We start from the raw sequence: 16,903 nt of genomic DNA, 5'->3' as shown, positions 1-16,903 counted from the left end.
CCAATCTGTATCTTTAGGCACCTAGATACCTTTTAAAATCTGGCCCTTGGTGACTGGGAAACCAGAGAAAAAGCACAATCTTGCTGGTTTTTTCCCAGTGTGTTATTTTTTTATACAGCTCTACTTCACTGCTAACATGACATTTAAAGTACGTAACAGTAAGTGTCTTTGATCTCAACTTATTTAAAAAACATGAAAATCTGAGGAAATGGGGCTCTCAAGTGAAAATAGTACCAATTGGTGCTACTCAAGTGCTTGTCTACAGCTTCGCTACATATATCTGTATCTATCTATTTTCACAGTGCTATTTTTTTACTATCGAATTTGGCCTTTGCAAGCAAGAGGGACAGCTACGTGCTTACGGGGCAGGACTCCTGTCTTCTATTGGCGAATTAAAGGTATGTGAGTGAAAGTACCCTGCAGGCTGAAATAAGTTTTTTAGAATGATGGAAAATTATTAACGAAGTGTGAATATTTTTACTTTAAAAAAAAGTGGTCAGGTATTTTAGATTGAAGGTTTACTCCCAAAATTCAGCAGGAATTTGGCGTGTGAAACAAGTCAATAAGAACTGATGTGCTAAAACTGAAAAGTTGCAAAGCGCATTTTTGTTGTTGCGTGTTTGCTTGCTTTTAAAGATTTGGTAGCCAATGAGACACATGAATTTACTTCTAGTGAAGACATTAATCCCTTTCTATTTACTGAGTAGGAGGTTTCTTATATCACAGCTTCTGGGACCCTTATGTAAAAAAAATTGTTTGCATAATATGGCAATATAAGGCCAAATCCTGCTTGCCTTATTTAAGTGAGTAATCCTGTGTACTGCAGTGGGATTACTCCTCTGAGTAAAGTGAGTAGTGTTCAGATCACAATCTAGAAATATTAAGGCCCTGATTTAGGAAAACATTTAAGTATGTGCTTATATCCCTCCTTGTTCAGGAAGCCATGTAAGCTTAACTGACCTTCCTGAATAGGGCCCCAATCCTTCAAAACCAAAGGTATTTAAATTTACATATTGTGAGTAGTTCCACTGAAGTCAATTGGACTGTGTAAATTTAAGCATGTGGGTTCAATAAGTATTCACAGGATCCAAATTGTTGAAATAAAAAAACCCCAAACAGGACAAATTTACAAGATATTTGCAACATTTTTTACTGTGTTTTCAACCAGCTCTAGTCAGGCACAGCCAAGCTTTTCTGTACTGGGGCCTACAAATGCTGTTAGTGCTTTTATTAATAACTCAGTCTCTCTACTTTTTTGTCTATTCTGTGTATTTAAATGTCCTAGCTGGAACTAGTTAGACTCATTATGTCCCTTATGTGACTAAGATTGTTAGAGCAGTAAAAAAAACATGAAAAAAGGGATAAGGAAAAAATATATTGACACTTTTATCATTGTTCTGACTACAACACAGGATTTCAGTACGACAATTTTACTCCTCACGGTATCAGAATGGTAGTATTTTACAGGGTTAAGGCTCAATCCATTAAAGTGCTGAACACTTCTGTCTCCCATCCCTTTGGTCCAACACCTTTTGAGAACTGAGTCCTAAAAATCTACACAAGGTCCCATGGAAAAGCAGGCCCTTACTTTAAAATAACAGTTAAGTAATTTCATTGTTGTCACTTATCACACTATTTACAAATAAACACATATGTGCAAGCATGTGAATAGTCAAGATCATAAACCTTATGCTGTCCATAAATGAACAGATTATTCTTATCAAGTATACTGAAAAGCATATTTCATCACAAAAACAGCCTTAACTCTGACCCCAGATAAGTATTATTTGTTCAGCAGTAATCTCAAAATATGAACTTTCAACCCTTTCCAAAGCAACACTAAAAATGATGTATGTGCACATAAATGACATCTATTGATCAGCTTCAAAGGTTAGTCTGCATACCATATATCAAATACTTTTCCTATTATGTTACATATGCAACAATATTTATATACCTCTAGCAATAACAGAGGGGGACTAATTTGCAGCACGAGTCAAGTAACCAGGATTTAGCCTCTGTAAGGTGACTTGATGGCACTCATTCGGAGGTCTCATTCCACAGAGCATGTAAACATGAATTATTGTACAATCAATACACTGCCTATTGTGTGCCTTATTATGCAGTGTTATCACTTCCAGCTGATTGGATCTATTCACTGCTCAACCCATCAGGCCCTCTTATTTCACCATGTATGTCAGTTTGGTTCCAGGGTTACATAGTTTAATGTTATGTCAGTGAACATTTTATTAACTTGATTTATTAATGAAAATTGTATATGAGAAAAAATGGGGAACTTTTCTTTGAATAATTAAACTGTAAAAGTATTACATAAAATAAGTGCAGGAGAACAGCTCTGCAGTGATACCTCTTATCCGAAAAGGATAAATGGAAAATATTTTCAAAAGTGCCTAAGGGCCAGATTTGCAAACATATTTAGAATGATAGAATCCAAGAAATGTAGGGCTGGAAGGAACTTTAAGTCATCAAGTCCAACCTCTGTGCTGAAGCAGGACTAAGTACTGTAAATGTAGACCATCCCTGACGCCTCTAATGATGGGAATTTCACAGCATCCCTTGGAAGACTATTCCAGAGCTTAACTACCCTTATAAGGAAGGTTTCTAAATTTCTGGCTGCAGATTAAGCTCATTATTTCTCGTCCTACCTTGAGTGGACATGAAGAACAATAGCTCACTGTACTCTTTATAACACTCCTTCACATATTTGAAGACTTATCAGTCCTCTTTTCTCAAGATTAAACATGCCCAGTTATTTTTAACCTTTCTGTATAAATCAGATTGGCTAAACCTTTTATGAATTTTTGTTGCTGTCCTCTGGACTCTGTCTGATTTGTCCACATCTTTTCTTAGGTGTGATGCCCAGAATTGGACACAGTGTTCCAGCTGAGGTTTCACCCGTGCCAAGTAGAGTGGGCAATTGCCTCCAATGTCATATATATGGACACTCCTGTTAATACATCCCAGAATGATATTAGCCTGTTTTGCAGCTGCATCACATTGTTGACTCGTATGCAATTTGTGAACCACTACAACTCCCAGATCATTTTTAGCCGTTCTACCGACTAGTCAGTTATTGACAGTTTTGCTGTTGTGCATTTGATTTCTTTCCTAAATTAAGTACTTTGCACTTGTACTTATTGAATTACATCTTGTTGATTTCAAACTAATTCTTCAGTTTGTCAACATCGTTTTGAGTTCTAATCCTGTCCTCCAAAGTGCTTTCAACCTCTCCCAGCTGGTGTCATCTGCAAATTTTATAAGCACTCTCCACTCCATTATCCAAGTCACTAATTAAAACATTGGCTGCAGGACTGAACCCTGCAGGACCCTACTAGATATGCCCTCCCACTTTGACAGTAAACCATTGATATCTACTCTTAGAGTATGGTCTTTCAACCAGTTTTGAACCCACTTTATAATAATTTCACCTGGACCACATTTCCCTAGTTTGCTTATGAGAATGTCGTGTCAAAAGTCTTACTAAAATCAAGATATATCACATCTACTGCCTCCCCGAATCTTCTAGACTAGTGCCCCTTTCAAAGAAGAAAATTAAACTTGTTTGGCATTATTGACAAATCCGTGCTCACTATTCTTTCTATTATCGTCTAGGTGTTTACAAATTGATTTATGTGTCTAAGATACAGATAGGCACCTAGTGGGATTTTTAGAAGTGCCTAAGTGAGTTAGGTATGTAAATCCCACTATCAATGGGAGTTAGGCACCTAACCTGCTTTCGTGCTTTTGATACTCCCACTAGGTGCTTATCTGTATCTTTAGGCACCTAAATACCTTCGTAAATCTGGCCTATAGGCATGTTTGAAAATAGGTCTTAGTCACTTAAGTGTTTTTGAAAATTGTATCCACTACCTCATTCCCAGTTATATCACCAAATTGCTTCAGAGCTGACATCCCTCTCCGCTATGGCACACCTATATACAAATAAATCTAGATCTCAAGTATATTTCTGAATAGTAAATATACATATTTAATGGTCTTGTTTATAAATATTTAACAAGATGGAAAAGTGTCAGGCAACACAAACTGTTAAGAGTGAATTTGCTGGGTAATATTTTGGCATATATTCAAACTCAACCAAACCTCATTCTCTCTTTTTCTGCCTTACATGGCTCTTCTCTAGAAAATTGGCCAATGGCTTCAGCAGCAAGAAACTAAAAATCAGAGGAATGTAGGTACAAAGCAGCTTTTTCCCCCCTGTGACGGGGTTAGGACTCACCACCGCTGGCACCTCCCGCTGGTTGCTCCGGGAATTAGCTCTGTCCAGTCATGGAGCACCTTTTTCGCATGGTGCCTTGCCCTTCATCTGCTCTGCTGCTTCAGGGACCCTCGTTGCTCCCTACTCGGCAGCGTCCTCTTCAGGATACTGCCCTCCAGCAGTGCCCACTGCTCCAGTCTCACCCCCTTCCAGGGGTTTGGTGTTACCAGCAGACCACAATCTGCACCTGTTGTAGTGGCCAGCTGCAGCCTCTAAGTCTAGTCCCTTATCACAGGAACCAGCCACAGCCTGGATCAGGCCACGCTCCCCTTCTGCCAGGTGTAGCACAAGGGGAAGAGGGGGACAGACCCAGGCCCACCTGCTACTCTGGGTCCCGACCCAGGGACCCTCTAGCAGCAGCCTCTCTGCCATCCTTCTCTCCCCTTGCCCTGCTATTGTCCCTGGGCCTCTTCCCTTTCGGCCCTACGCCCCTGCCTGGCCTAGGCCAGCAGCTTGGGGTTTTCCTTGGTCAGAGCTCCCCAGCACTGCTCTGTCCAAGGTGCTACCTTTCAGCCCAGGAGCCAGTCCTCCTCCCTTGACCACCAGGGGGAGACTACCCACTCCCTTCTTGGGCAGCCTTTATATATGGCTGAGTCTGTCTCTGATTGGCTGTCTCTAACTCAGCCTCTGATTGGCTCCCTAGCAGGCCTTCTCTGATTGGCCACCCACCTGCACCACCTCCCTGGCCTGCTGAAGCCCCATCTAGGATAGGAGTGGGCAGCCACCCCACTACACCCCCCAAAGATTTTTTTTTCAATATTTAGAACTAGTCTGAATATAAGACACAACAAAATGCAGAAGAAAATATGTGCTACATGGGAAAAAATGCATTAAGCAGAAAATACAGAAAGCTCGCACATGCAGACACACACAAAGGAGAAAGAGAGGATTAAAAGCTAAAACCAGTGTGGGAAAGGAACCAAAAGAGTGAGCTGTTATAAAATGTTCAGCCCTAATAAAGTCAGGTTAACTCTAGATAAGGCTATTACACAATATACATTTGTGGTTCAGAAGTCAGACTGAATACACAATTCAGTAAACACGCTATTTCTACGAAGTAGTTATGATTCTAAAAAAGGCAGATCAAATGTGTTTAAAAATATGTTGTCCATGGATTTCATAATGTATTCTTGAGCCCTTTCATTAAGGGTCTGAATCAAAGAACTCTGCTGTCAGTGGAAGTCTTCCCACTGACTTCATTGGGCTGTACACCTGGTCTACTGTGCCACATTGCTGTGTTTAATGAGGAAGCAGAGTTCCAGTCCTGTAGAATTATACCTTTTTCAGTCAAAGGTGCTCACAATAAAACATCTGATTATGAATAGATAAAACTAGTATGTCCCTGATTATAACCTAAAAACTAAGAGCAGTGGATTCAACAACAACACTTTTTTTTTTTGTTGAGGGTGGAGACAATGGCTATAACAACACCTGGATGCCCAGTACACATTTTACTACCTCTTACCACTAAAGTGTTTTTCTGTTTGTTTGAACAATATATAAAATTCTATTGGTATCATAAAAAAGTTCTGGGAACATCAGCACACAATTTGGAAATAGCCCATTTGCAGATCAGCAGAAAAACATTTAGGAGCATGTTTTTCCTGGGTACTCTTGTGTTCTCCCACAGAATAACAAGACAATAAAACCAATACAGGGATGCGGATAATTTCTTATCACCCAAGGGTTTGATTCTGGCCTACAGAGAGTACAGCATTTATAACCCATCTCAAGTTTCTCCTCTTGCTATCGGAAGGTTTTTTGGTGGTATTTTTGTAAACCTCAATAAGTGTGTGTTACATGATTACAACCCAGTCTTTACACTCAAATGAGCAAGCATACAACAAAACTCTCTTTTAATATGGCATTGATAGGTTGTCTCTCTCTGCCTTTGCTAGCAGAGCTGGAAATGCTGTGGAGGTATTATGCTTGTTCCCAGCAAAAAGGAGCATATCCTATCACTCTTGAGCAGTCCCATTGTCAAATACTGCTACCTTTCATAGGTATCAGCAAGGATTGAACTTGGAACCATTGCTCCATAAAATACCAAGTCTCCCAGCTTGAGCTAATGGAAAATCCCCATTGACTGTACTAGAGCAACAGTTTATTTCCTGTGTGAATAAGCCTCTAGAGGAGGCCTCTACCACGAGCCCTTGAGATGGCATGACATTCCATTCAACTGCAGGCTGTGGTACACATACACATTAGCAATTACATTCCGTGAAGACAGATAAAGGAAGAGGATGGGGGTAGGGAAATATTTACTAGATACTTCCACATCTTGGTTGTCTGAAAACATATGGGCAAACAACATATCCAAAGCAAATGGTGGGTAGCCAATATAACTGCACATGTTGTGAGGTTTTTTTTACTGCTTACAACATTACATAAATAGCTAATGTCCCTAAAGAAACCAGGATGTGACATTGTGATTACACCTCCATATAAAATGGTCCGGACCCACCAATTTAATAGTTTTTCTGCTTTGAGATTCTGCACTCCCTACCGAGCACATCCCTGCGCACTCCCTACTGAGCATTAGCTGAGCACATGAGCATACAGAACATTCCCTACAGAGCAAGCAGACTTTGACATTCACAGCACTAGGGTCCACCTGAAAAATTAACCAGATGTCCTACAACCTTTCTGATGTTCTTGTTGTCCCACTTTGCTTTAAGACAGCATAGGAAGGGACCCAGGAGGTCTGGCTAAGAGCTCTCTGTCAAGTCCTGTGTCAAGGTTTCTTCCCCACTCTGAACTCTAGGGTACAGATGTGGGGACCCGCATGAAAGACCCTCTAAGCTTAATCTTACCAGCTTCGGTTAAAACTTTCCCAAGGTACAAACTTTGCCTTGTCCTTGAACCGTATGCTGCCACTACCAAGCGTTTTAAACAAAGAACAGGGAAAGAGCCCACTTGGAGACGTCTTCCCCCAAAATATCCCCCCAAGCCTTACACCCCCTGTCCTGGGGAAGGCTTGATAAGAATCCTCACCAATTTGTACAGGTGAACACAGATCCAAAGACTTGGATCTTAAGAACAATGAAAAATCAATCAGGTTCTTAAAAGAAGAATTTTAATTAAAGAAAAGGTAAAAGAATCACCTCTGAAAATCAGGATGGTTAATACCTTACAGGGTAATCAGATTCAAAACATAGAGAATCCCTCTAGGCAAAACTTTAAGTTACAAAAAGACACAAAACCAGTATCATAAATATAAAGGGAAGGGTAAACACCTTTAAAATCCCTCCTGGCCAGAGGAAAAACCCTTTCACCTGTAAAGGGTTAAGAAGCTAGGGTAACCTTGCTGGCACCTGACCAAAATGACCAATGAGGAGACAAGATACTTTCAAAAGCTGGGGGGAGGGAGAAACAAAGTCTCACTCTCTGTCTGTGTGATGCTTTTGCCGGGGACAGAACAGGAATGGAGTCTTAGAACTTAGTAAGTAATCTAGCTAGATATGCGTTAGATTCTGATTTCTTTAAATGGCTGAGAAAATAAGCTGTGCTGAATGGAATGGATAGTCCTCTTTTTGTGTCTTTTTGTAACTTAAGGTTTTGTCTAGAGGGATTCTCTATGTTTTGAATCTAATTACCCTGAAAGGTATTTACCATCCTGATTTTACAGAGGTTATTCTTTTTACTTCTATTAAAATTCTTCTTTTAAGAAACTGAATGCTTTGTCATTGTTCTTAAGATCCAAGGGTTTGGGTCTGTGGTCACCTATGCAAATTGGTGAGGAATTTTATTAAACCTTACCCAGGAAAGGGGGGGTAATGTTTGGGAGGATTCAGGGGGGGGGAAGACGTTTCCAAATGGACTCTTTCCTAATAATAATACCGGTTAGACATTTGGTGGTGGCAGCAAAAGTCCAAGGGCAAAAGGTAAAATAGTTTGTACCTTGGGGAAGTTTTAACCTAAGCTGGTAAAAGTAAGCTTAGGAGGTTTTCATGCAGGTCCCCACATCTGTACCCTAGAGTTCAGAGTGGGGAAGGAACCTTGATAACCAGGAATATACATTCCATCCAGCACAGCTTATTTTACCAGCCAGTAAACAAAAGGAAATCTAATGCATTTCTAGCTAGATTACTTACTAACTTAACAGAAGTTCTGAGGCTGCCTTCTTGATCTGTTCCCAGCAAAAGCATCATACAGACAGAAAAACCCTTTGTTCCCCTCCCCCCCCCCCCGACCCTGATTTGAAAGTATCTTATCCTCTCATTGGTCATTTGGGTTAGGTGCCAGCTAGACTACCTTAGCTTCTTAACCCTTTACAAGTGAAAGGGTTTTGCCTCTGGCCAGGAGGGATTTTATAGCACTGTATACAGAAAGGTGGTTACCCTTCCCTTTATACTTATGACACCCTGACACTACCAATTTCAGAATTTGCATACTCCATTGTTCACAGTGCTTCAGAATTAAAAAATGTAGGGCCAAATCCACAAAAGGACTTTGGTGGCTAACTGCCACTTTAGGTGCCCAACTCCAACATTTAGGAACCACTGAGATCCTCAAACCCCTAATTCAGCTGCTGTCTAACCCTACAAGCACCTAAAGTCCCTTTATGATTATATTGCCACTGTAAAATTACCCTAAGCACCCATATTTGGTATGCACACAGCTGCCTCAGTCTTGACCTTGCCCAGGAGCTCAGTGCCTTTGACACATCTAAACCCCAAATTAGTTGTTGTCCCATCTATATTGCCTATCAGACCCAATGTAGTAGGTGAGCTCAGAGCATGCCTAACTCCACACAAAACGTCTGGGAAGAGAAGGAAAAGAAGAAAGCAGCCTCCTTCATAACAATTATCCCAGTGGTTAGAGCACTCAGCTGGGACATGGGAGACCCCATTTCAATTTCCCCATCTGCCTGGTAAGGGGAAGGGATTTGAACATGGGTTTCCTCTCTCTCAGGTAAGTGCCCTAACTATTGGACTAGAGAGTCATTCTCGCTTGCTCTTTGGCCCAGTGAATACAGAAATACAGAGTGGCTCAGCTTCACCAGGAAAGACCGAGAAAGACCCACACCAGAATCCCCCAGTGCTTAAGACACTCACCTGCAAGTGGGCGACTCATCTACAAATCCCAGCTCCCCATCCCCTGAACCTGGGCCACCTGCATCCTGGGTGAGTGCCTTAACTATGGGGCTATAGGCTGCCACTGCCATGTTGCGTGTCGTTAGGCATGTCCCACTGCAGAAAAATGGCTTATGTGCCTGGTTCCAGGAGAGAGTTCACAGCTGTGAGACCCAGCTGGAAACAGGTGCCTCCATCAAACCTGGATTTAGGCACCGAACTCCCTGAGAGGGGCAGGGCTTAAGACCCACCCCTTTCCTTGGCATCTACATCTGCTATTGGCTAGCTTAGGCAGCTCCCCACCTAGTGGGCTGGCTTTTGTGGATTCTATTCTTAGGCACCTCTCTCTCCTCATGGCTTGTATAAGAAGTCTAGGCACCTAATTAATGGGTTGTGGATTCCATTGGTTGGCAAAGTACCTAAAAGTTAGGCACTGCAACACTGAGCATTGCAATGTCTAAAGTCCCTTTATGGATTTAGCCCTTAGACAATGGTGGCACCAGAGCTCAAAAGAAAATATGACAAACTGGCTGGTACAATTGCTAATGCCCCTTTAAAGGTAGAGAGTATCCAATGGGATCTGCAAGGGAGGCATGGCTTGCCAGGTGCAGGAAGGGTTCAGACTATTCAAGGAACGTAAAGTGGTATTGGAATGCAATTTTCGTTTAAAATGGGTGCTGGCTAAGGCAGACAAGTTGGGTCAACATGGTTCTTTTTATCGGTTTATGTTGTATTGTAAATATACATGCACATATTCTACCTGAATAATTGAATTAGCACGTGCTTGGTGTTGTGCTACTCTGAAGAGTCTGTTTAAAAAAAAAAAAGAGGAACCTTTGTACTCAGCAGTCCTGTTCCCCGTGTGTAATTTATCTGTCTAAGGTTTATGTACAGAACCTTTCAATGCAGATAGATAGATCAAGGACTTGCACTACTGAAAACAAATGCACTTGCCTTCAGTTCTGGTACCTCAATGCAGAGCACCAAGAATAAATATAAATATACTTGTCCTTAGTCCTCTAAGGTATAAGACAGATACAGGAGCTAGTAGAGGTATTGTAAATAAAAAGTGAAGGAGTGGAAGGTGAGCTGCCTCAAAATTTTGCAATAGCTAGTTCTCAGCATTGAAATCCAGAGTCTTTGTTCCTAGTGGCCACGTGCCAATCATGTGAGGAGGAACACAGCTCTAATAGCTATTCTCCAAGTAATCACACTTGTTTTCCTTGTCTTTCTAATGTCTGTTTGGTACATAAATATGCCTGTTTCTTCTTGTTTCCATGCAATATTTATTTGGTGCATTATTGCTCAAGTGTACTTGGTGGAAAGGTAATGTATTTCATCAGTACACACTAAGTGAACATTATGTAATGGTCTTCAGATATCTAGCTCCAGTCTTAAACTCACTGTAACGCAAATGGCATGCACATATGGCCTGAAAATGGATGGCACAGATTATCTGAATGATTTAGTCAGACTCTGTTTACCTGCAGAGGTAATTATAAATTCTGCCATTTAAGAGAGATTTTTGGGATACAGATGTGTGTAGTTGTATTCCAGAAAAATATATATACATATTTTATTACTTTTACCTCTTCCAGCTGATGATTGTAGTTTCTATACCTATGGGGTAGATACATAACTGAACTGCCCTTGATTATTTAAAGTAATAACTTTGGGTAGAAAAAAAGACTAGCTAATAGATTGAATTATTCTGTTCACGATGAAAGATCCATTGTGTGTAAAACATGAGACTAGCTATTGACTGGGAGTGTACAATAACAGTGATATAAAAGCTGGGTGTATACAGAAAACACTGCATAGGCATTCAGGAGCCTCATAACACAGTTTAACAAATTGTGTGGTGTATTTTGCAGCATGCTTTGTCTGACAAGGCCAGTGTGAGAACATTTGATCCAAAGACAACTTGCTTGCAAGAATGCCTTATCACCACTTTTCAGGAAGCTTACTTTGTCTCAGAAAGTTTTGAAGAAGCCAAAGAAAAGATGAGGTAAATTATTTCCCTTGACTCTTAAAAACGAAATCTTATTTTCCCTTCTCTGGATGTGGCAGAAATAGGTGTTAATTTTCTTTTTCTTTCAGGGACTTTGCAAAATCAATCAACCGTCCCTTTTCAGTGTATTTCAACCCATACACGCAAAGCATTGAAATTCTGAAAGACACCAGAAGTATAGAAAACGTTGTCCAGGACCTTCGGAGTGATCTGAACACGGTGTGTGATGCTTTAAGCAAAATGAACAGATATTTGGGCATTTGATGTCTGTGGCACTGTAGCTTTTCTATCCACTGCTGCTTCTATGGCTATGCTAGCAACATCATGTGCTCCAGCTTTAGAACCATCCATCTTCCCTCTGCAGCTTGATCAGCGACTTGCATCGTTGTGTATTTCTAATTGTAACTTGCAGACGAAACAAGGCGATGCTAACTTGCAAACTCAACAAGAAATGTGGTGGCATATAACCAGCAATTCCATAAGAGAATGTCATGTACAAATACACTATTAAAAGCTTACCTGGCAATGATTTTGTTTACTTAAAGAGTCTGTTCACTTAAAAGCAACATATAAAAAATGGCTTGTGATTTCATTAGGATTCTAAACATACCGGTTAGTTCTTTGCAACCTCTTGTCCCTGTGAGACTCTGAAAAAACATTTGCCAGGTTTTCTTTTTCCCTTGTATGGATCCATATTTCTCTCTCTATTGTTGAGGACAAATTTTCCTTTTATGCCTCTGTAGTTGAGTGTCTCCTGTGACTGAATAATAGAATTTATATAATACTGAGAAGGGAGGGAAGGACATATATTGTTATTAAAAGGGCTTTTGAGTTGTAAACTGTAAGACACTTAATGGAAAAATATTTCAAATTAGCTGAATAATTGCAAACAATTTACAATTTTTGACAATTCAAATAGGAGAATATTTTTACTTAACACTGCTGCTACTTGTGGATGCTACAGAAATACCCACTGATCTGTGACATAATTCCAAAAATCCTTCCCTTGAAAAGTGGAAATAATAGTGAGGATCCTGATATCACTCCATGTAGTTAGGTGTCAATGTAAAACCTTCTATGATTATTATGTGCCTTCCGCATTCCCCTATTCAGAAATATTTTCAGAGGGATTTCATATTTCTATGATTCTGTGTTATCAAGTGGCACTCATTTTATGTTGAAATTACTAGCAACATTTAGAGCATCTGCAAAGCTATTTTAGACACGTATTGAAACCACTCTCTCAGCTGAAATATCTATGCAGATGCTCTAAACGTTGCTAGCAATTTCAACATAAAATGAGTGCCACTTGATAACACAGAATCATAGAAATGTAGGGCTGGAAGGGACCTTGAAAGGTCATCAAGTCCAGCCCCCTGTGCTGAGGCAGGATGAAATATACCTAGACCAGGTGTTTCTCTAACCTGTTCTTAAAAACCTCAATGATGGAGATTCCACAGCCTCCCTTGGAAGACTATTCCAATTCTTAACTAGCCTTATAATGAGAACGTTTTCCTAATAGCTAGCTTAAATCTCCCTTGCTGCAGGTTAAGCCAAGTATTACTTCTCCTACCGTCAGTGGAAATTGATAATTGTTCTCTTTATAACAGCCCTTAACATATTTGAAGATTATCAGATTCCCACCTCAGTCGTCTTTTCTCAAGACGAAACATACCGATTTTTTTTAACCTTTCCTCAGAAATCAGGTTTTCTAAACACTTTATCATTTTTGTTGCTCTCCTTTGGATTTTCTGCAGTTTATCCCCATCCTTCTTAAAACATTGCACCCAAAACTTGTCACAATATTCTAACTGAGGCCTCACCAGTGCAGAGTAGAGCGGGACAATTACCTCCTGTGTCTTACATACCACAGAATACTGGCCTTTTTGCAACTGCATCACATTGTTAGCTTTTATTCAATTTGTGGTTCACTACAACTCCAGATCCTTTTCAGGAGTTGTGATGATGGTGTCTAGAGGGGCTACACTGAGAATGCTTATTCAGGGCAAACTGCAAAGAATAAGGCAAACAATCCCCAAAACTGGTGGTTTATTCTATAATTAGATTTCACCAAGACAGTAACCACACAGTTTCTGTAATCCCTTACTGGTTACCAAGAAGCCAAAATACAGTCCTCTTCAAGCAATCCAGCCTTTGGCTCCCACCCAAACAGCCAAGTCTAATATAGTCAGGTTACTAACAACCTTATTCACCATATATAAAGTTCTACCAATCCCAAGAGACCAGACACATTGCCACCACATCAATGAATATTTCATATCTCACCCAAATATATGCTTAGAGCCAATCCTTATTAATTAAATCTAAGATTTATTAATAAAAAGAAAATAGAGTTGCTATGGTTAAAAGATCAATATACATACAGATCTGAATAAAGTCCTTAGGTCAGTTTCATAGCAGAGATGGTGATGCTGCTGATTTGTGAAAATCCTTCTGGAATAGATTTAAAAGATTATAGTCCAATAAGCAGTCCATGTGCAGTGTTTGTTCAAATTCTTCCATGAGAATTACGATTTAATCCTGAGTAGACCTGGAGACTTCAGTCTTGTGGGCTTAGACTTTCCCTGTCAAAGACTAAGCAGATCTGAGATAGAAAGGATCCGACCCGAAACTTTCCATATAGCTGAAGTTCAGCAGATAAGTCTCTTGACAGCAAATGATCACAGCAGCCTTCCTTGGATGAAGAATAGGTAATGTACGTTGTTGCTTTGAAGCTAATGTCTGTTTCCTAGGCATACATCAATAACTAGTTGTATTCATTAGCATAAGGCAATTAGCCATTCAAACAGTTCACAGGTAGTTTTACCAGGTGGAATTACAAATTTCAAAGAGAAATGAAGACCATATTATTATTACACTATAAGTCCCTTCTAAATGATAATATCCCCTTTTGACCTCTGAATCAATAGAATACCTAATGAATCATTAAAGACAGGAACAGAATTTTAGCATCTACAAGCTGATTAGATCACATTGTTAAACTTCTAACAATATATAAGTAAAAACAGACAAATACAATTAGTATCTACTTTTGATCCTCTAACAATGCAGGCCTACATATTAAGGATTCTAATCTATTTAACATGTCTACAAGGAATGGCCCTGTTTATCATTTCAATATTCTTCTATGTCCTTAAGGGTTGCTTTTAGGTCATTCAGCCTGCTGGTTGGTTGCTTAACCCTCGCTGGCTCAGTGTCACAGGAGTATTTACTGCCTATCCAAGTTATTTCCTATTTTGTGTTTGTGCATTTGATTTTCCCTTCCTCAGTGTAGTACTTTGCACTTGTTTTTACTGAATTTCATCTCGATTTTATAGACCAATTCTCCAGTTTATCAAGATCATTTTGAATTCCAATCCTGTCCACTAGAGTGTTTGCAAACCCTCCCAGCTTGGTGTCATCGGCACATTTTATAAGCATGCTCTCCACTCCATTATCTAAGTCATCAGAGAAAATACCGAATAGTACCAAACCCAGGACAGACCTCTGTGAGACCCCACTAAATACATTTTCCCACTTTGACAACAAAGCATTGGTAACTACTCTTGAGTATGGTCTTTCAGCCAGATATACACCCACCTTATAATAATTTCAGACGGACGATATTTCCCTAGTTTGCTCATGAGAATGAGATATGGAACTGTGTCCAAGGCCTTACTAAAATCAAGATATATCTTGTCTACTGCTCCCCCTGATCTACTGGGTCAGTAATTTTGTCAAAGAAGGAAATTAGGTTGGTTTGGCCTTGTTTGTTCTTGACAAATCCATATTGATTATTACTTATTACCCTGTTATTCTCAAAGTGCTCACAACTAGATTGTTAAATAATTTTTTTCTGGAATCTTTCCAGGTATTGAAGTTAGGCTGATTGGTCTAAAATTCCCAGGGTCCTCTTTGTTATCCTTTTTAAAGACAGATGCTATGTTTTCCCTTCTCAAGTCCTCTGGGACCTCATTCATCCTCCATGAGTTCTCAAAGATAATCATTAATGATAATCAGAGATTGCTTCAGCTAGTTCCCAAGTATCCTAGGGTGAATTTCCTCAGGCCCTGATGATTTGAATACTTATAACTTATCTAAATATTCTTTAATCTGATCTTTCCCTATTTTGGCTTGTGTCCATTCCCCTTTGTTGTTAATATTAACTGTGTTAAGCATCGGGACACAATTAACCTCTTTAGTGAAGCCTGAAGCAGAATAGGCATTAAATACCACAGGCTTCCTAATGTCATTTGTTATTAATTCTGCTGCCCTTCTAACTAGCGGACCTACACTTTCCTTTGTCTTTCTCCTAATATATTTCTAGAACCTCTTCTTCTTATCTTTTATGTCCTTTAGCCTTTCTGATTTTGTCCCTACATGCTTGTGCTATTCTTTGAATTCATCCTTAGCAATTTGTCCATATTTCCACTTTTTGTAGGATTCCCTTTGTTTTTCAGGTCATTAAAGAGCTCCTGATGGAGCACTATTCTTTCTATCTGTCCTTCACATCAGGTTGCTGCTGTTTGCTTTAATGCTGTCTCTTTGAAAAACTGACAGCTCTCCTGAACTCCTTGTTCCCATAGATTATCTTCCCATGGAGTCCTACCTATCTGTTCTCTGAGTTTAAGATCTGTTTCTTGAAATCCACTGTCCGTATTCTGCCGCTCTCACTCCTTCATTGCCTTATATATAATAATTATCCCTATCTATAATTTCATGATCACTCTTTCCCAAATTGCCTTCAACCCTCAGATTTGCAACCAATTCCTTCCTGTGGTCAGAATCAAGTCTAAAATGGTTGCCCCGCAGTTTCTTCCTCCACCTTCTGAAACAAGAACTTGTCCTCAACACATTTCAACAACTTACTGGAGATTTTGTGTTTTACCATATTCCTTTTCTGACAGATGTCTGGGTAGTTAAAGTTCCTCATTACTACCAGGTCTTGGTGTTAGGGGGCTTATTCCTTCACCCACTTACTTCCCTGGTCCTTCTCGCATGAACAGAGAGCAACAATACCCAAAGTCCAAAGGTGCAAACAATTCAATGTTTATTGGGGTGAACTTCCAGCAAGCATGATTCCAGTTTCCTTCCTTAGTGTCCCCCTTCCCAGCTCTGACACCACAAAGCCTTACACCTGTGTCCTTGTTCCCATTCCTGCCCTTAGCCAAACATGATTCCAATTTCCCTACCCCCATTCCCTGTTCCCATTTCCCACCCACACACCTACCCAACCCACTTCCTGATTGACTGCAGACTATATAGTAAAACTTGAGTTCTGCTTAGCTACACCTTAACCAATCATTTTCCTGAAATTTAACTAACCAATCCTAACATATTGTAACATGATTATGTAACCAATTATATCCCACCACCTTAATTAGTTTACACCCAGCAAAAGTAATTATACAGCAGACAGAAACAATCACAGAACCAGACTGAGATTATACAGACAAACAATAGCAAAGTGAGAACTATAATGACAAAACAATACAGAAGTGAGGATTTCACATCCCAGCT

General features: G+C 39.9%; 1 protein-coding gene across 2 annotated transcripts in view; it reads left to right on the top strand.

Annotated features, from left to right (window-relative positions):
* Window positions 1–11,912, top strand: part of TPH2 (tryptophan hydroxylase 2) — a 70,791-nt gene extending 58,879 nt beyond the window's left edge. The window contains exons 9-11 of one of the 2 annotated variants that reach the window (XM_007054798.3): window positions 303–398; window positions 11,247–11,380; window positions 11,473–11,912. In XM_007054798.3, coding sequence (XP_007054860.1) covers window positions 303–398; window positions 11,247–11,380; window positions 11,473–11,647 — 405 coding nt within the window. In that variant the 3' untranslated portion in view covers window positions 11,648–11,912. The remainder of the gene's footprint in view (window positions 1–302; window positions 399–11,246; window positions 11,381–11,472) is intronic. The other variant, XM_043547754.1, reaches the window with a different exon arrangement.
* Window positions 11,913–16,903: the final 4,991 nt, after the last annotated feature.

Source organism: Chelonia mydas, chromosome 1 (assembly GCF_015237465.2).
Source record: "Chelonia mydas isolate rCheMyd1 chromosome 1, rCheMyd1.pri.v2, whole genome shotgun sequence".
Classification (NCBI taxonomy): domain Eukaryota; kingdom Metazoa; phylum Chordata; order Testudines; family Cheloniidae; genus Chelonia; species Chelonia mydas.
Note: the sequence above shows the minus strand (reverse complement) of the source record. Positions and strands in the feature narration are given on the sequence as shown.